Source organism: Argopecten irradians, chromosome 5 (genome assembly GCF_041381155.1).
Source record: "Argopecten irradians isolate NY chromosome 5, Ai_NY, whole genome shotgun sequence".
In the NCBI taxonomy this organism is placed as follows: domain Eukaryota; kingdom Metazoa; phylum Mollusca; class Bivalvia; order Pectinida; family Pectinidae; genus Argopecten; species Argopecten irradians.
The window spans coordinates 5,172,000-5,196,774 of record NC_091138.1 but is presented as its reverse complement, the minus strand read 5'-3'; the positions used below and the strand labels follow the sequence as shown (position 1 = coordinate 5,196,774).

Below are 24,775 nucleotides of genomic sequence, written 5' to 3'. Positions count from 1 at the left end.
CAACTGATGTCTTTTGTTCATGAAATAGTAATTATAACATTCATGTACATCTGATAGGTCTACATACAAGGTTTCATTAAGCTTGGTGCATAATTACTCACATTACTGTGTTCACAAGGTTCAATAATTGTAAATAAGTTACAGTCGAATCAAGCTTATTTTCAAACTTGTTAAAGATATTTCCAATGCTAGTCTATATGTTTCAATAAGTTCGGATCATATTTACTCAAGGTATCCTGTTCACAAGATTCAATAATTATAATTGCAAAGGGTAATAACTCCGTAAATGATCTAATCAGGTCGATTTTTTAAATTGTCAGAGATTTTTACAATTTTAGTCTAAATACTAAGTTTGATGAAGCTGATTGCATATTTATTGAAGTTGTCATGTTCACAAGATTCAATAATTATAATTGCAAAGGCAATAACTTCTTAAGTTACGATCTAAGCAGGTTTCTTATCGAACTTATCCCAAGATCTTTCCAATTTTAGTCTAAATACAAGGTTTCATCAAGCGGAGTGCATATTTATTCAAATTATTGTATTCACAAGGTCCAATAATAATTATTAGTACAAAGGGCAATAACTCCCTAAATTATAGTCGAATCAAGCTGATTTTCGAACTCATCCAAGTTATTTCTATTGTTAGCCTACATACAAAATTTCATTAAACTTGGTTTATATTTCTTCAAGTATCGTTATCGATGGACAAAGACGGACAAAAGGTCACCATGACCTAAAAAACACACTAATATTCAAATTTTTGTAGAGATTATGTTGAAGTTCTGATGCACCCAGAATGTCAGACTGTGGCTGCAGACTTACCGGTGGGGGTGCTGGTTTTACTGGTGGCACGACTTGTAGTGATGAAGGGGCAACTTGAAGAGGTGGTGGAGGACGAGTCATCATCTTGACATTTGAGGGTGTCACATTCTTGGGCGTTATATTGGTCCGCTGTATCGGTGGTTGTATTGTGGCAGCAGCACGGAGTTGAGGAGGCTGACCGGACGTTGTGGTCATCATTGGCCGAATTATCTGGTTATTTCCATTAGGGCCCTGCATCACTGTCAGCAGACTTCCAGGGCGAATTGCAGGTGATGTGGAGTTGAACACTAATTGAAACGTTTGCTGAGGGTTACGCATTATCTGTGTGCCTGCTGGAGTGCTGAGAAGGATACCTGAGTTATTAGCGACTCCTTGAGGCTGATTGGGGACAGTCGGCCGGAGAACCTGTTGTGGGACAAGTCCTCCGGTCTGGACGGTGGTTACTGGGTTACCCTGAGGAACACCCCCGGTTACTAGGCTGGTGGAGGCAGCAGGAGTTGAATATCGCTTCATACCTGTATCTTCCTCACCTGTTAGGTCGACCACGTCACCGGCCTTACTCTGACCGGGTGTAGATATGGCCAACGTATTGCTGGGCTTATTAAGTATGGGTGTGCGGGTCAGCATGTTAGCCTGCTGGCTGGTTGCCACTAAGACAGGTATCAAGCCAGACACTGGTGGACTGGCTCCCATCAGTTTCGTCGCTGGCATTACCATACGCTTGTTGTCCAAAAGAGTTTTAACAGTACGGTCATTAGGCAACGGCAGCACATTCTTTGTTAGAGTATTACTAGTAGCAGTTGTAGCAAGGCTTTGGACGAGGCAGGCAGAACCAGAAGTTACTGAACTCTGAGAAATCTGTTAACAGCAACATCAAAATATTGGTATAGAAAAGTTTATTTGTCTCAAGTCAGAATCACAGAACAACTACAGTAAAACAAACCCGAGGGCACCAATCAAACTGCTAGGTTAGAAACATTGTTTGTTATACACATATTACATCTTATAGGAACATCAATGGGGAATGAAAAGTGTAATGCTATATTTAAGCATGAATTCATTGTGCTATACCTAAATCATGAATTAATTTTATGAATGTTTTACTGTATTGCTTACAATGTATGACAGAAAATAGAGAGAATGACTTTTTACTCACTTTAGTGACAGTCATAGGTGTGAGTTTTGGAGGCACTGTGTTGTTGGAGAGCACGACACTGGTGTGGGGTGGGGCCAGATTGGGTGCGATTCCTCCCGAGTTTGGGCTCTTTACATGCATTGCCTGGAATCCGGTTGTCATCTTGGTAGGAGTTTTAGATGGTGTCTGGTTACCAGGCTTGGTGGGTGTGGTCTGTTGTCCCAATTGGTTCATGTGATTTGTCTAAAAAACAACAACAAATGTTTAAAACAAACAAGTCTTCTGCTGCCTTGAATGGCTTTGTATTAAGGATTTCTCTTTTTGTTTTCAACTTTGACCATAAAATTCTGCAATAATGACCAACATTATATTTGTTTCTGTTTTCCACCAGTCTAGATGAACCTTGAAATATACAGCTTGCTAAAGTAAAATAACATGTGCACTGTTTGTGTATGGTAATGTTATCAGTGAGATATTACACCTGTTGGTACTGTGGATATCTAGCTATAGATGTTAGACTGAACGCACGTGCCAATTCACATACTTTATATGGAAGTCGGTGAACATGTTGGAGTTAAGGTAGATAGAGAACTAAATGTCTGCATTTATGAAAATTGATGCTTCATTTTTTTCTTCTTATTTTCAATTCCATTTTTTTAAACTTGCATTGACAGCTTTAAATCTATAGAAACAAATGTTATGCATGTTTATCATATACGTTATGTTCCTTCGACTTGTAGTATTTGGCTCCGTACCACAGGTTGTCATACTCGAATGTAAAATGTGATGAATGAAATTAATTAAATAAAAGACTTTAAATCTTGATTTTATGACATGTAGAATACCTCTGAATTGTTTAGAGACCTAACATAATCAAAAGTTTATTGTGTAAACAGGCTTTTATTCAACCATTTAGAACTAGTTTGAACAATACTTTAAGCAAACATTACATTACAAAATTTCAAAACACAAGATAAAGCTATAGCTTGTGATATTTCTGTTTTTCTATTTCAAACATGCTGCTTTACCTTGTTTTCATCAACTTGTACAGCCACATTTTTAGTACTCAATTCCTGAAAAAAAAAGACAGAAAACACTTAGAAATTTATATGCAAAAAGGGAGATAATCGAATATTTCAAAGTGTGTTATCTCCCTTCATGAAAAGAAAATCTGTTGATGTGAAGTTATATACTATATATTGCTTGAAGTTTGCTGATAATATTCTATATTTTCTTTACTAACCCTAAGAGCTGCAGTCTTTGCTTTTCTCTTTTCGTGTTTCTGCTGTAAAATCGTGACATTCAGTACTTGACGTTCTAGTTCCCGATAGTTTGATTTCCAGAAATCCACATTCTGTGTCAGCTCATCAACTTTTTCCTGCAATTCTTTGTATCTTTCATCCCTTTCAACTTTCATGTACATCTTAACTTTGGTGCGTACAATCTGCTCCAACTCCTGAAATATAAATAAAACAAATTGTGTCATCTCAAAGGTTTTGAAGACAAATGAGAAATCTTGGATGGAAGACAAACAAGAAGAAAATACACTGAACTAAGAGCAAATGTGACTGTGTTCATTTTCCTTCTATCTAGGATTTGTTACTTACTGATTCTGTAAGGCGTATCCGGTGACGTTTAACTTTGGTCTTTTTTGTTGGGGAGTCTTGACTGTCGTCTTCATCTTCTGAGACTGAAGAACTGGTGTCCTCAGATTTAACAGATCCAGTTACTTCGCTCTCGTGGGACTCCTCAACATCCGACATTTCCTCATCAGGAACATCTTCCAGACTATCAGGCTGGATACCAATGGCAGAACCTAGTTTACCTATAACCATGTCAAGTCGAGAGCGCTTTGGCTGACCAGATACGGTCAAGCTGTCAGCTGGCCGTTTACGATCAGAAGACTCAGAAGGTGAAGCACACCTCTGTTCCGATTTGATTTCCGTTTCCATCTCTTTTTTGACTTTGACATCCCCTTGACTGCTCTTTGATGAAGTATTGGAATCACTACTTGAGGAACTAGACTGACTGTCCTCATCGACCTCCATCTTCACCTCCTTCTTCACTAAATCTTTGTCATCCTTCTCCAGTTTCACTGTTACATCACCTTCTTGCTTTACATCAGTATTTGATTCCTCTCCTTTAGCTATTTTTACAGATTCATCAATTTTCACTTGTAATGTCACATTTTTCTCCTCAGAGTCTACCCTATTGCCATTGTCCTCTATTTTTACCTCACAAGTATCATTGTTCATTTCTATCACAACAGAATCATCCTCTTTAGCCTTTCTATCAGTCTCCATCTTTTCTTCACTTTTTGTTGACTGCTGATCTTTATCCTCCCGGATGACTTCCTTAGTTTTGTCATCATCAGAGTCGGAAGCCAGAAGCCGCTCCTCCTCTTCGTTGGTACCCATTTCTTCCTCATCTTTCTTTACGTCTGACGAGGAATCCAGGTCTATCTTGAGTAGTTCTTCCTCTGCCCTTAATTCTTCCTCTGCCCTTAATGTGCTGCTGCTTTCAGACCCTTTCAGCGTGCTGCTGCTTTCAGACACCTCAGGTGCATCGCTCTTTAATGAATTGTCAATATCAATACAAATAGGAGACCTAGAAGATTCCGGAACACTTGATTGCACATTATTAGAATTATCACAGTCTTGTATAGTATTAGTTGCCTCAGTAAGGTCTGATTTTATCACTTCCTTTTCAGATGTTGTCATGGAAGATTCTACAGTTTTAGCTTGCAAGTCTACCTCTACATCGTCCAATAAAATCACTTCATGTTCCTTGGAATTATCATTACTAGATGTTGGTGGTTTTATACTTATTGCAGAGGAACCTTGTTCAACTGAAACAAAATGGGAAAATCATTGCTAGAATAGGCCTACCAATGACCACAATGAAGCTGTTCAATATGGCAATTTCGAGATCCCAATATTATGTGGGTAAAGTTACTATTTACCGTCAATTAGTCCCACCTTCTGGGGATTATGACGTGACAAAAACCATGTCAAATGATGTCATTTTGGGATCTCCAAACTGCCATATTGCAACTGATTTGTATTATTTTTACATTGAAATAAGTATAACCGCGAATGTGCTAGGGGAAAATTACATATTTCCTCTCTCTAGCTTTTTCAGCATATATATAATTATCATTATACAAAATAGGTAAAAATAGTTACAGTACTAGTTTTTTGCATGTATTAATATAAAGTTAGAGCACCCAGTTATAGATATGATATCTATCAGTTTTAGAGCAGTTTAGAGTACCTAGGTATAGATGATACCCACCAGGTTTAGATACAGGTTTCTCCTCATCACAGCTAGTATCACAGTTTAACACTTTCAAGTTCTCAAACACATTATCTCCACTGCCTTTACCCAGTGTAGCCTTTTCACCATTGTTTTTACCCATTGTTGTTATATCTCCATTCCCTTTACCCAAGGCCTTGGCAGCCTGTTGTTCACGCTCCAACCGTTCCCTTTCCTCTTTTCGTTCGCGAGTATCTAAGTCTTTAGTTTTAGCTAGAAGATTTTGAAGACTTGGAGTATTTTCTTGAATTTTTGACATAATATCTTTGAATGAACTTCGTACTCTGTCATTAATTTCAAATTTATTGGTTTTAGGTGGTTCATATACAGTGCTGGTTGGTTGTCGAATACTTTCTGCTAAGGAGATTGGTGGTTTGGGCAGCAGTGATGCTGGGAAGAGACTGGGCGTTGATGTAGTAGTTGGTTTAGGAGTTGTGTCAGATGACGGAGTGTGATCCAGAATCACTATATCTTCCTCTCTGTTTATGACTTTCTTTTCGTCGTTACCAAACTGTCCATTATTAAGAGCTTTAAGGTTGACCAGTGTCTGGGTGAAGTGGAGACCAATGTCCTTACTGACCCCATTTGTCCCCCCATTACAGTCTGTAGTGCTGGACGGCTTGGCACATTCCATGTCCTCAGACACTGGCATTGTGCTAGTCACACAGTTTCCTGAAACAAAGAAAACATAAATAAATTATCAATTTCTTTTGGTTTTTTTATTGGATTTTACAGCCCTTCATGCATTACATCCAGTTTGGAAACACATTATCCTGTATTTAGCTGAGACAAAATAAGTACCATAAGAACTAGAGGTGTCAAAACACCTTTACAGAGTACATGGAAATATAGGTCACAGGGACTTTTTGGGTATTTGACAACTGTTCGGTATACCTGACCTGTGTTGATATTACTTCCTTGACCCATATATATATTACTACAATGTCACTTTTTTATAGAGTTCTCCTGAAATTCTACTTAATATTTATGATCAAATATATCAAAACTAAACATCCAAATATTTTCAAATTACATGGGGAAATTACGTATACTACCAGAGTAATTAAGGCAAATTATCATTTTGTACTGTAGATATAGGTCGATCACGTCTTTGTCCTGTATCGATCTATACCTTCAGAATCACCTACATTTGTTTACTGTCTTCACAAAATATTTACCAAATTTTAAAAACAAACGTTGTTAATAAGGAACTAAACCAAAAAGTATTAGACATGCAAGTCAGATAAGACAACAAATATCACAATCCGTGTCGTTCTTTTATCATGCCCGAAATGGACCGTATGGAATGGTTGGACCTTATGGAATGGTATTCAAACGTCTGGGCATTTGCTCTTGAAAATGGGCTCGTGAAAAGATTCTTTTACACGATACTAAACAGTACTAAACATACTATTCACAGCGAGAGGCGGCGCGAGAATCGCGTGTGCGTACAGTGTACATTCCTTGCACATGCGTGCGTCAGTCAACAGACAAATCGATCGCCGCTAGTCTACCTATGCGTATTAATCAAGATATCGACTGCTGTCACAAACGCCCGAGCCCTTTGTCTGAATGAACGTCACCGAACGAAGCCAACGCCTTAGCTAACGTTCATAAATGTATATGGTCACGTGAACAGAACAAGTGGGAAGCGTCTATTGTTATTTGTACAGTTAGTGGTCAGTTGTAGTAAAATTTCGTCACGGTCCGATACATAGATGCAATTACATCTCAAACTGACCTTGACTCAAAAATTATGCCTATAAACAAGTGAACGGTGGTACACATGCATACCACATCTCGGCAGATAGCGGTCACGGCGAACACATTTACGCTAGGCCTACTACACGTGTGTATAGTTTACCTAGGACTCGACACCCTTTCTTTGTGTGTATTACGTAAATAATACCAAACGAATGAATGCAAACCTATATCTAAGGCTGTGACGAGATAGAGTAGAGCCGAGAACAAGGTACCTACATATTTGTGTAGGCTTATCATGTATCGACGTGTGTAAAGAGTTATGTATCGCACGTCTGCGCCAACACATACGACCTACCAGTTTCGTATGTAGGTAGTTCTACACTTCATCTGTACCACAAAAGCACGCTTACAAAATGGACGATACTCACCACCACTAGAACACCTCCACGCGATGCGACGCGATATTAAGTACACACCGGTCGTCGGTGCTGTGGGGTACACCCGCCACTCTGACGTCACATCTGACGTATACAAAGCATCGACGTCCCATCAAGCTCCGTCGTATATTGGGCGCACCGTCACACGAAGACGATCGCGAACATGCCGCACATGACAGGAGGACGCGGAGTGCTACGCGAATCGAGTTTGCAGCAATTGTATACGGGTTACGGTACACCCGGCACATTAGTATAATGCGGTCCACACAGTCTGTTGAAATTCATAATAAACATACACAAAAATTTACGTACCGACGTTAGAAGGATACGATATAGTCGGGCCACAAACTGCCTTTTCTGTAGCAGACATACCTCCAACCTCACCACGACCTACAAAGACAGAATCATAAAGAATTCACCAAAAGCTCGCGTCATGCGGGATAACAAAACTAATATCGCTCTGGTTTATCGCCGTCCAAACTAAGGGTTACTGTTGGTTATAGGTCGCCGTGCGTAAATTTTAAAGTATAGTCTTATAGGTAACATATCGAAAGTATTTCTATAAATCCTCATATCATATTCAGTACATGTACGTGCGTGGTGGTGTTGCAAAGCTCCATAATTATATAATGCAGACATTTCATACAGCGATAGAAAAAAAACATGAAACATTGCGGTAGTTTTGTGTCCAGTGTAGTACGACATGGGCGAGATGTCACCTTACACGCGGTATTCACGAGGTATTGTAATTAAAATACGGTTGTGTTTTTAAAATATCTTCGAATTGTTTATCCCTAACATGATAAAATGTTAATGGTATAGTACATACGATGTGGCTTACTTTAAGGACAATTTCTATCAAATAGCCATTGGTATTTACACGTACGTCTGTGTTGATCAGGTTTCAGAGATGGAAAAGTATGACAGTGGATAGCATTCCGTGGACACACACGAAACCTCTAGTTATTATATTACTGGGATATACCCCTAACTGAATTCTATTAAGAGATGTTCTAATCCTCTACGAATTCATATTGAAACTTAATTTAGTTAGTAAAGTCGGCCGTTGAAGTTTTCATAAAACGGTTTACTGCGTACAGGCGATGTAACAAAGAAATCGAAATTCATCGATCAAATACGAAACTATGGACAAATACAATGGGACAAGCACGTGGTAATGTGATGAGTCATATATTGACTCGCTAGCGGATTCGTTCGCTAGTAAACTAGGCCAACCGACTGAACTATAAATGCACGCAGCGGTACACTGTACACGTATACATGCTAAGCAAGTGTACCTGACGCCTTTATTTCCTTCAGCTAATATAATAATGTATCGAAGTTCATGGTTTCTACCGCACATAAACTTGCAAGTGAGATAGAGATCTAAATAGTAAAATAATTTTAGGTCACCGAATAGATTATATTGGGTCAACTGAATCAATTTTGCACCGGGCCGTCTTTAGGCCGTTTAATCGATAACATTAGGATTTACTTATTTCGTAGTCGAAAATTACAATTTGCTTTGATAACATAATTGGATAGTGTTACGCATGCGCTAAGTCATTTACAGAACTGCACGAATAACGCATGCGCAAGCTGAAACCAGTTCGCGCCCAGAATGTGCAGTCGGCTCAAACCGGTTTCGGCTGGTTATATCGCATACAGAGGGGTCATCTCAAAAGTGAAATTATCAAAGAAATATAATTATTTTCTGACATACTGGTTAAAAAACTGTTTCTTAGATATCCAGATTCATTTCGAATTACACGAGTTGTAACTGATAAGCAAAATGCTGTTTCTTATTTTCATATTTTAAGTGATTGCTTGATTCTCAAATGCAAGGCACTAAGGCCCACTTGTGAGTTTGTTTCAACACCAAATCACAACATCCTGTTCATGGATGTTTACCCATTACATTTGGCCTTTATTGGTAAATGAATGTATTGTTTCTGGAATCATTACACTGCATCATCTGCATAGAAGCAATATTGTTCAACTTTTCATTATATTCTTTTCTTATGAATGATGCTGATATATACATGACAAACTGAAGGAAACCATCTCTCTGTACTCTTGTAGACTCTGTGATATCATTCAACTCTCCCAGACTTGATGTTATGTTCAGTCTAAGCTTTAAAGTGATCTCATACAACTCTCCCAGACTTGATGTTTTGTTCAGTCTAAGCTTTATAGTGATATTATGTACAACTATCCCAGACTTGATAGACTTGATGTTTTGTTCAGTCTAAGCTTTATAGTGATATTATGTACAACTATCCCAGACTTGATGTTATGTTCAGTCGTAGCTTTATAGTGATATTATGTACAACTCTCCCAGACTTGATGTTATGTTCAGTCTAAGCTTTATAGTGATCTCATACAACTCTCCCAGACTTGATGTTATGTTCAGTCTAAGCTTTATAGTGATATTATGTACAACTCTCCCAGACTTGATGTTATGTTCAGTCAAAGCTTTATAGTGATATTATGTACAACTCTCCCAGACTTGATGTTTTGTTCAGTCTAAGCTTTATAGTGATATTATGTACAACTCTCCCAGACTTGATGTTATGTTCAGTCGTAGCTTTATAGTGATCTCATACAACTCTCCCAGACTTGATGTTATGTTCAGTCTAAGCTTTATAGTGATATCATACAACTCTCCCAGACTTGATGTTATGTTCAGTCTAAGCTTTATAGTGATATCATACAACTCTCCCAGACTTGATGTTATGTTCAGTCGTAGCTTTATAGTGATCTCGTTCAGTCTAAGCTTTATAGTGATATTATGTACAACTCTCCCAGACTTGATGTTATGTTCAGTCGTAGCTTTATAGTGATATCATACAACTCTCCCAGACTTGATGTTATGTTCAGTCGTAGCTTTATAGTGATCTCATACAACTCTCCCAGACTTGATGTTTTGTTCAGTCTAAGCTTTATAGTGATATTATGTACAACTCTCCCAGACTTGATGTTATGTTCAGTCAAAGCTTTATAGTGATATTATGTACAACTCTCCCAGACTTGATGTTTTGTTCAGTCTAAGCTTTATAGTGATATTATGTACAACTCTCCCAGACTCGATGTTATGTTCAGTCTACAGGGCTCGAATTTCAAGCTGTTTTACTTGCTTTTTGCAAGTAGATATACCAGAATAGCAAGTGAAAAAAATATGCACTGGCTTATTTTAGCAAGTGGTTTTTATCAGGGACAACTGAAAAAATGGCATAATGATTGTGAAAAATTGTTGTAATGGAAAATATGGGGACCCAGTTCTTACAATAATGTTGTTGATATACATTATGTACTTATACAACTCAAATCATCATGCAAAAATAAAGGATTTTATATATAACATAACTGTAATTTGAATACGGATATTAATTATAAGCAAAAAATATGTATATTTAGTTTCAGAATCTTGAAGCTCCTGGTTCTAGACAGCTTCCCTCTTTATAAAATAAACAGGTAATGCATTGCCCTGTTGATAAAAAATGACTGTACACATTGAATGATGCCACACCAAAAGTTTCCATCCAAACCCCTAATAGCACACTGACCAATTCATTAATAATGCTTACATACGAAATGGATTGATTGTTAAAAATAAAAACATGTGAAATTATTGGTTAGTTCATGTCAATGTGGTCTGATATTACCCATCCAAGTCATCCCCAATACTCCTGGGGTTGATTGTTCTACTGTCGTGTGAGGAAGCTCATGACTCCTGGGGTTGATTACTATTGTTCTACTGTCGTGTGAGGAAGCTCATGACTCCTGGGGTTGATTACTATTGTTCTACTGTCGTGCGAGGAAGCTCATGACTCCTGGGGTTGATTACTATTGTTCTACTGTCGTGTGAGGAAGCTCATGACTCCTGGGGTTGATTACTATTGTTCTACTGTCGTGTGAGGAAGCTCATGACTCCTGGGGTTGATTACTATTGTTCTACTGTCGTGTGAGGAAGCTCATGACTCCTGGGGTTGATTACTATTGTTCTACTGTCGTGTGAGGAAGCTCATGACTCCTGGGTTGATTACTATTGTTCTACGTCTGAGAACTCATGACTCCTGGGTGATTACTATTGTTCTACTGTCGTGTGAGGAAGCTCATGACTCCTGGGGTTGATTACTATTGTTCTACTGTCGTGTGAGGAAGCTCATGACTCCTGGGGTTGATTACTATTGTTCTACTGTCGTGTGAGGAAGCTCATGACTCCTGGGGTTGATTACTATTGTTCTACTGTCGTGCGAGGAAGCTCATGACTCCTGGGGTTGATTACTATTGTTCTACTGTCGTGTGGAGGAAGCTCATGACTCCTGGGGTTGATTACTATTGTTCTACTGTCGTGTGAGGAAGCTCATGACTCCTGGGGTTGATTACTATTGTTCTACTGTCGTGGAGGAAGCTCATGACTCCTGGGGTTGATTACTATTGTTCTACTGTCGTGTGAGGAAGCTCATGACTCCTGGGGTTGATTACTATTGTTCTACTGTCGTGTGAGGAAGCTCATGACTCCTGGGGTTGATTACTATTGTTCTACTGTCGTGTGAGGAAGCTCATGACTCCTGGGGTTGATTACTATTGTTCTCTGTCTGGAGGAAGCTCATGACTCCTGGGGTTGATTACTATTGTTCTACTGTCGTGTGAGGAAGCTCATGACTCCTGGGTTGATTACTATTGTTCTACTGTCGTGTGAGGAAGCTCATGACTCCTGGGGTTGATTACTATTGTTCTACTGTCGTGTGAGGAAGCTCATGACTCCTGGGGTTGATTACTATTGTTCTACTGTCGTGTGAGGAAGCTCATGACTCCTGGGGTTGATTACTATTGTTCTACTGTCGTGTGAGGAAGCTCATGACTCCTGGGGTTGATTACTATTGTTCTACTGTCGTGTGAGGAAGCTCATGACTCCTGGGGTTGATTACTATTGTTCTACTGTCGTGTGAGGAAGCTCATGACTCCTGGGGTTGATTACTATTGTTCTACTGTCGTGTGAGGAAGCTCATGACTCCTGGGGTTGATTACTATTGTTCTACTGTCGTGTGAGGAAGCTCATGACTCCTGGGGTTGATTACTATTGTTCTACTGTCGTGTGAGGAAGCTCATGACTCCTGGGGTTGATTACTATTGTTCTACTGTCGTGCGAGGAAGCTCATGACTCCTGGGGTTGATTACTATTGTTCTACTGTCGTGTGAGGAAGCTCATGACTCCTGGGGTTGATTACTATTGTTCTACTGTCGTGTGAGGAAGCTCATGACTCCTGGGGTTGATTACTATTGTTCTACTGTCGTGCGAGGAAGCTCATGACTCCTGGGGTTGATTACTATTGTTCTACTGTCGTGTGAGGAAGCTCATGACTCCTGGGGTTGATTACTATTGTTCTACTGTCGTGGAGGAAGCTCATGACTCCTGGGGTTGATTACTATTGTTCTACTGTCGTGTGAGGAAGCTCATGACTCCTGGGGTTGATTACTATTGTTCTACTGTCGTGTGAGGAAGCTCATGACTCCTGGGGTTGATTACTATTGTTCTACTGTCGTGTGAGGAAGCTCATGACTCCTGGGGTTGATTACTATTGTTCTACTGTCGTGTGAGGAAGCTCATGACTCCTGGGGTTGATTACTATTGTTCTACTGTCGTGTGAGGAAGCTCATGACTCCTGGGTTGATTACTATTGTTCTACTGTCGTGTGAGAAGCTCAGACTCCTGGGGTTGATTACTATTGTTCTACTGTCGTGTGAGGAAGCTCATGACTCCTGGGGTTGATTACTATTGTTCTACTGTCGTGTGAGGAAGCTCATGACTCCTGGGGTTGATTACTATTGTTCTACTGTCTGGAGGAAGCTCATGACTCCTGGGGTCGTTCTACTGTCGTGGAGGAAGCTCATGACTCCTGGGGTTGATTACTATTGTTCTACTGTCGTGTGAGGAAGCTCATGACTCCTGGGGTTGATTACTATTGTTCTACTGTCGTGTGAGGAAGCTCATGACTCCTGGGGTTGATTACTATTGTTCTACTGTCGTGCGAGGAAGCTCATGACTCCTGGGGTTGATTACTATTGTTCTACTGTCATGTGAGGAAGCTCATGACTGTACTTTATTGCATTAATCAAACAAATAAATCTCAATGTTTCCATACAATACCTTTATGCACAGATCTCTGTTACTTTATAATTATAATCACTTCACATTACAGATGGGACAGACTAATCGACAGTAAATAGTACTGAACCCAAAATGTTTCGTTATCTCGAAACTAAAGTATAAAATAGGGTGTTTAAAGTTAATAAAATCAATACTGTATATTGTTTTACATGTAATGACATAGGACATATGTAACAGAGTCTATAGCCTCTTAATCAGAATACATTTTTTGTTTTCTTAATTTTCTATAAAATGTGTAAAGCTTCTAAAGTATCTTATACTATTTAATGTATTTATAACATGAACCACACGGATACACCTTGAATGAATTCCCGTCTCCAAGAATGTGGGTTTTTTGACATTCACATGATAAAATCACCAATTACATCTTGTGTAATATTTGCCTGACAATATTACTCAAATTATATATACCAGTGATACCTTGTAGGAAAAAGGAAATAAAAGCAAAGTTCTCACCTGAAGGTGCTAAACATTGATTTGTTAAAAACTTGTTATAATTTAAATGTCTAACTACGTGAAATGTTCATAAAGTATGTAATTATCTATATTTGTTTTTATTTTATTTAAACATTTTTTTGTTGTTGTGTCAATTGATCTCAAAGCCAATTTTTATCCACATAACTTTAGTTCAAAGTGAGCGTCAACATAAAGAAGTAATAAATCTAGCAAACTCTTTCTGAAAATATTGAAATTGTTTTTTTTTTTTTAATTTGAGCTGTGAACAAATTTGGCACATACTTTGTCTCAGCAAAATTGTAACACAAAATGAAATTTAACACTACTAAAAGTTTAATTTCTCTTTCAGTTAGTTATGGGAAATACCAATCTGCAACTATTTGATTGTGCAGGATAGGAATATAGTTATTAACAGTAACAATCAAGTTACATATAATGGTCTATTCTGTCTCTATCTATAAATATTAATTTTATCAAATTTGTTTTATTTTCTAATCTAATTACATCTTGGTGATTTTCAACTAAAAACGTGAGTGGGGTGAATTTTACATTAAAACATTCACCAGTTTGACAATAAAACACAATTTTTAAATTAGAAAAAAAAAATTAATTTGAAAATAGAATAGATGATCCAGAAAAGGCATCACTGCCTCACGATCCACTAACTATATAAAACTTTCTTAAAAACAAAAATAAAATTAGAAAATTTATATTGATGGCCGAAGATGAGGTAACAATATCAAACAAATTATTTATTTTAATTAAATTGTTCAGACGGTGATGATAAGTGTAGTGTAATTAATGGTCAGCTATCAATTTCTTTGTACATTCCAATTTTATAAATCAAAGCTGTGTTTCTATTTAGATATGTACATTCAATAATCTGTGTATTAAACTTCAAATTAATGATTTTCAAGAAAGCAAAATAAATATGATACAAGAAAAAAATTGCATTATCAGAAATTTTATCTATGAGGTAAAATTAAGATCATTTGCAACCAAGGATCTCATATTACGTCCTTGTTTGCAACATATTTAATGATAATCATTTTTATTTCTAATAAATTCCATCGCTCTTGTAGAGCACAAGTTGCAACCAAGTGTTTCCAAAATATAACTTATACTTCCTTCACACGTTAATTTCATAGACTTATGATAAATGTTTATATTAATACCTGCTGTCTTGGTTAGTACGTTTTCATTATCAAGACCCAAGGGGAGATAATCCGGTGTTAAGAAATAATTTTGCTATGCATCGTACTTGGACAGTAAATTTGATATAAAACAGATTGATGATTACACTATCCCTGTGTTGCGGGTCGATTCGCTGGACGTATGACAGAAATTAACACGATATTTTAATCAACAAGACAAATGTCGACCGACGTGGTCCGACAGGGAAAATTTATCACCATCTACTAAATGATCCATATTTCTATAAATTATTTATTTCTTTAACTGTTCTCTCTCTTTTGAAATTTGTTAATTTAATTTTTCCGAAATACAGCACTCCAAATTATTGTTAATATGCGTTATATGATATAATCTTTGTTCATGTCAAAAACAAACACTAAATTACCCCTTGATAACCCCAGCCACAGCGAATAAAGTCACGTGGTATTGTACAAGGGGTTGGTTCAAAGGGTATTTTCTGCTAACAACAAACAAAGATGGAGGTAGAAGACGCTATCGATGCATCCCTTTGAACAAAGGACGAACGGTGAACATATCAGGATAATGTAGTTTATAGCATGCAGAGTTATTGCTAAAATACATGTGGTTCATATACAAGATGCTACACAGTCGAAATCACGTTCTCACTCTGAATACCGAGCACCGTCGACACCGATTGATCATAACAATGTTTTACGACTTCGTGTACGGAGTGTTGTGAATATTGATAGTTATTCGCATTCTTTTTAACTGTGAAGAGGACTATTTGTTGACAATTTATACTTACGATGAATCAAGGATTAGTCTTGTTACAGCATTTGTTGTGTCTGGTCTAGAGGATATTTTCATTTACGAAAATTCAAGATGGCTTCCCGCGCCATGTGTCAATGCGCATGTTTCTATTATAGCAGAAAATTAACATAGCTATCTGAACAACCAATCATATGGAGGTATGTAAGCGCCACCTATTGGCTTTTCAATTCGGAACCTTTTCTATCCGGACGACACGGGAAGATAATTTTGATATTTCAAAGCTTTAAAAAAATGTTCAAGCTTTATTTTTTTTAACTGGGTACCCCCTCCCCCCCCCGCCCCCCCGGGGGTGTGGTGTAGTGGAGGGTGACAGGTTATCCCCCGGGGTAGGGGATTGATGTAACTCTTAAGGGAAAAAAGAAATAAAATTAAATGGATTATCCTATCGTTTGACAATATTCTGCAAAAAAACAAGTTGTTTAACCTACTATATTGAAACGATCCAATATTCTTCAAAACAAGGACTTGGCTTCAATAACATGTCAGAAAAGGAAGACCAAGTTAAAGTCCTTAATTAGAAATATATTATAGTTTTGAATAAAGACGAAGAAACATCTTTGAATGGTTCTAAAATGTAACATGTTGACTTGTTTAGTTCAACAGTGTGTAATTTTTTTTTGTGGACTGGAATGTCGTTCTGCATTTCGAATAAAACATATCTAGAGGCTATATGGCTTGTTCTTCATTGAACTTTATGTGGTTTCGAAGTTTACGCTAGAGTCTGTGTTTCTTACAAAGCTTAGTACAGGTTGATAAGACGGTTAGACCATACTTCTATATTTGACATGTATTATCTACTCGCACATATGTGTGTGATGATGACGTCACGAATCATGTAGTTACACACATGCACAATAAAACGACCGTGTGTGTAACCACCACGGATGTAAATACTATTGAACAGTTCCTTCAGACAATCGCTGATATTCACATCGAGAAAATAAATACTATATACATAATTATAGTGAATGGTTTTTTTGGTAGTGTAAGAGTCCTGAGCAGGGAAGTAGTGTAACGTACTGTTCGATTGATAGCCAGAATTTATACACACATATTTGTAAATTGAGTATTAATTCATTTATCTATGTTTCTATTCATCCTATTATCTTTAGCTTTTGCAGTTACTGAGTATGTACACTGATAGATTTAGGCTGTTCAGTTATTCGCGTTTGGTCACGTGGGTGTCTAATATATCTTTCATTTGATTGGCTGATGATTTCTGAGTAACTGCTAGTCTGCTACCTGGTTTGACACGAAGTCCATACTTGCCTATATGTATAAGCGTGATATACTACATGTGCATGTATTAACTAATTTATGTAACTTTAAAAGACATATGTGACTCTGCAAAATATTTTTCCAGTTCAAAACAGTCCTGATTAAGCTGGCCACAATATCACGACAAAGATGAAACACGAGAATCTCCTGTTAGGAATACAGAGCTACATCTTGGTTATCGCCAAAACATCTTGCTTAGGTGGTTCAGCTGTACATATATATAAGTCCTTGATGTATGTTATGTTGTATTTTACAGCAATAAGTCACCAATCGTAAGCACACATGCAGATAATACATGTATAGACTTGACTAAATGTTGGCCGGATGCTGTCCGCCATATTGATATTTTGAGGGGTACAAATTGTCGCCTACAATATTTCAGTCTGGTTTGCAGAAAGTTTCGATTGAAAGAACAGATTTTGATTCAGTATTAACCATTAGTGTATTCCGACAATCCAATGCAAAACCAACAGCGATTAATTAAAAGGTTTGAAATGTTAAAGTTGGACTTCGTTATAAAGTGGCAATACTGCGAGATGCTTATTTATAAATGATAGGTCCTAGAGACTATTTGGAAAGTTTACAAATATAATTATATTTTCTATTTTCTCAAAAATCTGAGAATTACTACGAAAGCCCTGTGGACGATCTAAAGGGGTTCTACGACAGCCTAACACTATCACTTCATATTATTGTTGAAGAGAAAATTAGTAGTATTGAATTTGATATAGTTTCATTTCCATATTTCTAAAAAATAGTTGATATTAATTTCACGTTAATCTACAATCGACGCATTTTCATGAAATAGTTTGTAAAATTTCAACGAAGATATCTGGCAACTTCCAACCCAACACATTTAACAAAAACGGTTTTGAGAAGACCCCTGACGAGAAGCCTATCGATCCAAGTTGTGAGGGAGATGGGGCCACCGACAGGTATCGTAGCAATTTGGTATATATAGCGAAGTAAATGTAAAACTAGTACTGAAACAAAAAGTACTGGGTATACTGATTTAAATTAAGGGAATAAGCTGGGTATGCTGATTTAAATTAAGGGAAGAAGTTCAAAGCTGTATAGCTGTCGCTGTCTGTTTTTGCTGACGCTGTGAAGGTTATGACCTTGACCAACTTGAACACATGACAACCACTAGTACTGTGCATCCGCACACGTCGTTTCCATAGCTACGAGATTTAATTGGGGCCTACTTGGGATAAGACTAATAACGATTTAATATTCATTTTAGAACTAATAAATACGACATGCACAACATTGTAGTTTAAGCATCATATGTAATTTTTAATTCATAAAATTAAGTTAAAAAATGAATACGCTATAATAAAGTCATTTAATAGCATAGTATAGTCGAGTGGTCTAAGTATCTGTTAATGACGCCATGTATTTAGAAATTATGTAATAGGCCAATAATTTTTATTATCATATTTTTTTTGTTGTTAAAAAGGGTATCTGTCTATATACTTAAAGGGACAATTCAGTCTAAGAGAACATTAAAATTTGTACGTATATCGGAAAAAACCAGTTCTATTGGAAATAGATCAGTCGATTTTACTGTGATATGCATGAAAAGCCCACGGTGGCGACATGTGTGTGAAATGTTCAAACTCGCTCGCTGTCTGCCAATACACACTGTGGTCAAACTTCTTGTATGCCGAACCCTGTCCCTTGCTCGTAGAGTAATGCAACTTTTGTCTAGAACCGCTCAAATCGCTCTGACAGTGGTGTGTTTACCTAATTAGGTGCATTGTCTTACCTAAAATCATTCTATCATTTGTTTAATGTGCGTGACTTTGGCTCGGGTATGGGTAAAGCTTCCATTTTGTACCTGCTTAATCGTATAGATCAACGATTTGGTATTTCAAGAAATGTAGTACAATACATTTTTGCTATATTTTGCTTCTTGGTTATGTAAAATAAATCGCCTGAGTGAATTGTCTCTTTAAATTTTCGTTGACTTGTTTGGTAATTGTAAGTAGATATAAACACAGGATGAATAAAGTATGTTCTCGATTAAATTTGTAATGGTATAGAACTAAACCGATCTAATTTTCAATATAAGTAGTTTTGCTTTGAACAACGATGTATCATAATTAATTGAAAATAATCCAGTAGATTTGGACGAGTCCCTGATTGAGGTGACCTGCTTACCATGGTAGCACTAATACCTTCTTTATGTGGTCATCCCCAACTTTACTGCCAAGTTACACTGATATCTGCCGATATTTTTATTCAACAATAACAGCTATTTAAGAATAGTAAAGCTCGCCTCTGAGTGTTTGTCGATTTAATTCCGGTTTCTTGTAATTTTCCATTATTATAAAATATAAAACGATGTCACAATTACATAACGGAACTTTTCGGCCCATCGAAATGCCCAAAATTCAGCATTTTCCCCTTTTCAGTACTGCAAAATTGTTCATATCCATCAATCACTATCGTTTCATCATCATTTTGAATGAGTTTTCTTATGTATATTGAAATTCTCATTATCCAACATTTTCCTTCTTTAAATGTATGCCAAAATGATCGTAGAAATCCATATCAGTTCTGACAGAAAACAGTATTACAACACTCTCTCCGGCAGGCGATCTAGAAACCGGTGTTTAGTGACCTGGTTATCATACCAACCAAAATTTCTTCAAATGGAAAAATGCATGCACTCGTATACATGACCCAAAGCATTACTTATATAAGTTTTATAAAATTTCCAGTAGCCGGATTAACTTCGACATACGGCCGAGCTGATTCCAGTAACTCCCACACCAAATTTCGTTTAACTATAACGTGTCATATTTTTGTTGCAAAAACACGTACAGTTGGAATCTATCGAGGAGTCCTGAAAAGAATATAAGACATTTCAGTTATGAGCGGATCCATGTGTCAAACTTGCATGCATCTTGATATCTCTTACCATTTTCTATTACGTGTTTTAAAACGAAAATGAAAAAAATATTAAAGAAAAATTAAGAATTAAAAATGATAATCTCTTTAAGAGGATTCGACACGAGAGTCCATGGAAATCTTGGGGCCTCTCGTTTGTTTCAGTAAATTATGTATTTTATGTACATTAAGTCAACAGTAATACTTAAGTATATATTGCACTTATGGTCCAAAGTCAATAAAATGGAAATTGATTGTGAAGTTCGTATACAGCTGCCTGGCTACAAAATGATGATGTAGAACTACTTAGATCTCCCCTGTAATGTACAAATATATCATATTTTCTCTTCTTCCAAACCACGACTTTCTTCTTCATAAAGTTTCTTGACATCACCTGACTTTTGGTCTCGAGTTGAGCGCTCGCCCCTGTGAGATCATCGTCGATACTCCAAGGGTTCCGATCACTTACGACCTCTACACCCCTGGACAATATCATAGTAAAATTTGAGGCAACAGAACAGAACAGGTAATTTAGTCATTTGATGTACATCAAAAGAGCCGTATAACGGTACACTGTGGCTGTGCGGCTGTAATGTTGGACATCGCTCTCTCTCTATAGTCTCCAAAGGGAATATTTGCAGGCCTGTGATTGGTACAGCTGTTTTCCGCTGAGCTGTCTCCAGTTTTACATGTACTATGAGATAGTTCAGGGGTGTAGAGATCGTAAGTGATCTGAACCTCTGAAGTATCGAGGATTCTGTGAGATAGGCTCTAATATACTAGTCTTTAAAGGCCCACTACCTTTCCGGAGCAAAATTTAAAGGTTTCTTAAAAGCATTAATAACAAAAGAAAATATATATCGATGGCTTAAGATGAGGTTACAACACCAAACATATGCAAGATTTCCTGTCTAATGTACGATAACAGTGGAGATTCATTTCGCTGTTTTGCTGTCTGGCGCAGTGATAGTCAACTACCGCGCGGCATTTAGGACGACGGCGGGAAACATAAAACGACCCGCGTTATGAAAATTAACATTTTATTTATTCTAATTAAACAGTTCTGAAGGTGATGATAAGTGTGCTAGTAAACGTATAGTTAATAACTTCTGCGACTCTACAAAATTATTGATCTCGTTTTACATTCCTATTTTAAAAATTAAAAGCCGTTTCGGAAAGGTAGTGGCCCTTTAAAAGTGATAGTGTTTGTTCTCGCTTAGCGCTCAGTACTGTGAATGCAGTGGGACGACTGGTTTGTGCGTTCTCAGTATAATGTGATCGGATGGGATGTGCTGTTCAGTGTCTTCGGCGACATGCTTCAAAGACATAGCGCTATGTCTTTGGACACGAGTTTCACTATTAAGGGGAGACACAACACGGAAATTCTTTATACACGCAATTGCTTTTCAAACCGGAGACACAGTACTTAAATGACCTTAGCTGCTAACAGGACAAGCCTAATCAACTACGTATACTTGTGTTATTTTTACCACTCAAAGCATCTACCCCAAAACTGTAAAGTGAGTTTTCGTGAAGATTCGGTCCAAGCCATAGTCAAAGTTTTTAACAAATCCCAAAATATTTCCGCATTACTACCACACCAAGTTGGAGCGCCTTACCAATAGCTCATGATTTTACAGCCAATACAAAAATTGTTATTTAGCATCATAAAAAACTTTTTCCTTTATCTGCTGGTTTTATGACCACCTTAAGATTAGGAGATTTTTGTTAGCCTCTATTTAACAAGACGTATCTTTTAACTTGTGGTCGGTTGAGACTGTAATCCGACCAAAACAATTGATGGTATTTTGGCTTTCCTATAGCAGCGAGATAGCTGGAGCCAGCATGAGCACACACTATTGAAGGTATTCGATCAGTATACGAGAACAACAAGAGGCCCAAAGAGGGCCTGTATCGCTCACCTTGGTTTTTTTAGCTCACCTGGCCCGAAGGGCCGGTGAGCTTATGTCATGGCGCGGCGTCCGTCGTCCGTCCGTCCGTCAACATTTCCTTTAAATCGCTACTAGTCATAGAGTTCTGAATGAAATGTAACCAAATTTGGCCACAAACATCCTTGGGGGAGGGGGAACAGACCTTGTATAAATTTTGGCTCTGACCCCCCAGGGGCAGGAGGGGCGGGGCCCAATAGGGGAAATAGAGGTAAATCCTTTAAATCGCTACTAGTCATAGAGTTCTGAATGGAATGTAACCAAATTTGGCCACAAACATCCTTGGGGGAAGGGGAACAGAACTTGTATAAATTTTGGCTCTGGTCCCCCGGGGGCAGGAGGGGCGGGGCCCAATAGGGGTAATAGAGGTAAATCCTTTAAATCGGTACTAGTCATAGAGTTCTGAATGGAATGTAACCAAATTTGGCCACAAACATCCTTGGGGGAAGGGGAACAGAACTTGTATAAATTTTGGCTCTGATCCCCCCGGGGCAGGAGGGGCGGGGCCCAATAGGGGAAATAGAGGTAAATCCTTTAAATCGCTACTTGTCCTAGAGTTCTGAATGGAATGTAACCAAATTTGGCCACAAACATCCTTGGGGGAAGGGGAACAGAACTTGTATAAATTTTGGCTCTGGTCCCCCGGGGGCAGGAGGGGCGGGGCCCAATAGGGGAAATAGAGGTAAATCCTTTAAATCGCTACTAGTCATAGAGTTCTGCATGGATTGTAACCAAATTTGGCCACAAACATCCTTGGGGGAAGGGGAACAGAACTTGTTTAAATTTTGGCTCTGGTCCCCCGGGGACAGGAGGGGCGGGGCCCAATAGGGGTAGTAGAGGTAAATCCTTTAAATCGCTACTTGTCGTAGAGTTCTGAATGGAATGTAACTAAATTTGGCCACAAACATCCTTGGGGGAAGGGGAACAGAACTTGTATAAATTTTGGCTCTGATCCCCCGGGTCAGGAGGGGCGGGGCCCAATAGGGGAAATAGAGGTAAATCCTTTAAATCGCTACTTGTCGTAGAGTTCTGAATGGAATGTAACTAAATTTGGCCACAAACATCCTTGGGGGAAGGGGAACAGAACTTGTATAAATTTTGGCTCTGATCCCCCGGGGGCAGGAGGGGCGGGGCCCAATAGGGGAAATAGAGGTAAATCCTTTAAATCGCTACTTGTCGTAGAGTTCTGAATGGAATGTAACCAAATTTGGCCACAAACATCCTTGGGGGAAGGGGAACAGAACTTGTTTAAATTTTGGCTCTGGTCCCCCGGGGGCAGGAGGGGCGGGGCCCAATAGGGGTAATAGAGGTAAATCCTTTAAATCGCTACAAGTCATAGAGTTCTGAATGGAATGTAACCAAATTTGGCCACAAACATCCTTGGGGGAAGGGGAACAGAACTTGTTTAAATTTTGGCTCTGGTCCCCCGGGGGCAGGAGGGGCGGGGCCCAATAGGGGAAATAGAGGTAAATCCTTTAAATCGCTACTTGTCATAAGAGTTCTGAATGGAATGTAACCAAATTTGGCCACAAACATCCTTGGGGGAAGGGGAACAGAACTTGTATAAATTTTGGCTCTGATCCCCCGGGTCAGGAGGGGCGGGGCCCAATAGGGGAAATAGAGGTAAATCCTTTAAATCGCTACTTGTCGTAGAGTTCTGCATGGATTGTAACCAAAATTAGCAACAAACATCCTTGGGGGAAGGGGAACAGAACTTGTTTAAATTTTGGCTCTGGTCCCCCGGGGGCAGGAGGGGCGGGGCCCAATAGGGGTAATAGAGGTAAATCCTTTAAATCGCTACAAGTCATAGAGAGTTCTGAATGGAATGTAACCAAATTTGGCCACAAACATCCTTGGGGGAAGGGGAACAGAACTTGTATAAATTTTGGCTCTGATCCCCCGGGTCAGGAGGGGCGGGGCCCAATAGGGGAAATAGAGGTAAATCCTTTAAATCGCTACTTGTCGTAGAGTTCTGAATGGAATGTAACCAAATTTGGCCACAAACATCCTTGGGGGAAGGGGAACAGAACTTGTATAAATTTTGGCTCTGGTCCCCCGGGGGCAGGAGGGGCGGGGCCCAATAGGGGTAATAGAGGTAAATCCTTTAAATCGCTACTTGTCATAGAGTTCTGCATGGATTGTAACCAAATTTGGCCACAAACATCCTTTGGGGAAGGGGAACAGAACTTGTATAAATTTTGGCTCTGGTCCCCCGGGGGCAGGAGGGGCGGGGCCCAATAGGGGAAATAGAGGTAAATCCTTTAAATCGCTACTTGTCATAGAGTTCTGAATGAAATGTAACCAAATTTGGCCACAAACATCCTTGGGGGAAGGGGAACAGAACTTGTATAAATTTTGGCTCTGATCCCCCGGGGCAGGAGGGGCGGGGCCCAATAGGGGAAATAGAGGTAAATCCTTTAAATCGCTACTTGTCATAGAGTTCTGAATGGAATGTAACCAAATTTGGCCACAAACATCCTTGGGGGAAGGGGAACAGAACTTGTATAAATTTTGGCTCTGGTCCCCCAGGTGCAGGAGGGGCGGGGCCCAATAGGGGAAATAGAGGTAAATCCTTTAAATCGCTACTAGTCATAGAGTTCTGAATGGAATGTAACCAAAT

At 38.6% G+C, this 24,775-nt stretch overlaps 1 protein-coding gene across 3 annotated transcripts in view; it reads right to left on the bottom strand.

Annotated features, from left to right (window-relative positions):
• LOC138322711 (activating transcription factor 7-interacting protein 1-like) overlaps positions 1 to 24,775 on the bottom strand; it is a 48,627-nt gene that overhangs the window by 7,711 nt on the left and 16,141 nt on the right. For 2 of the 3 annotated variants that reach the window (XM_069266760.1, XM_069266759.1), the window contains exons 4-10: positions 7,729 to 7,806; positions 5,255 to 5,947; positions 3,568 to 4,808; positions 3,204 to 3,416; positions 2,989 to 3,033; positions 1,982 to 2,203; positions 826 to 1,683 (exon numbers count right to left, since the gene is read on the bottom strand). In XM_069266760.1, coding sequence (XP_069122861.1) covers positions 826 to 1,683; positions 1,982 to 2,203; positions 2,989 to 3,033; positions 3,204 to 3,416; positions 3,568 to 4,808; positions 5,255 to 5,947; positions 7,729 to 7,806 — 3,350 coding nt within the window. Of the gene's footprint in view, positions 1 to 825; positions 1,684 to 1,981; positions 2,204 to 2,988; positions 3,034 to 3,203; positions 3,417 to 3,567; positions 4,809 to 5,254; positions 5,948 to 7,728; positions 7,807 to 16,007; positions 16,209 to 24,775 lie in introns of those variants that run through there. The other variant, XM_069266761.1, reaches the window with a different exon arrangement.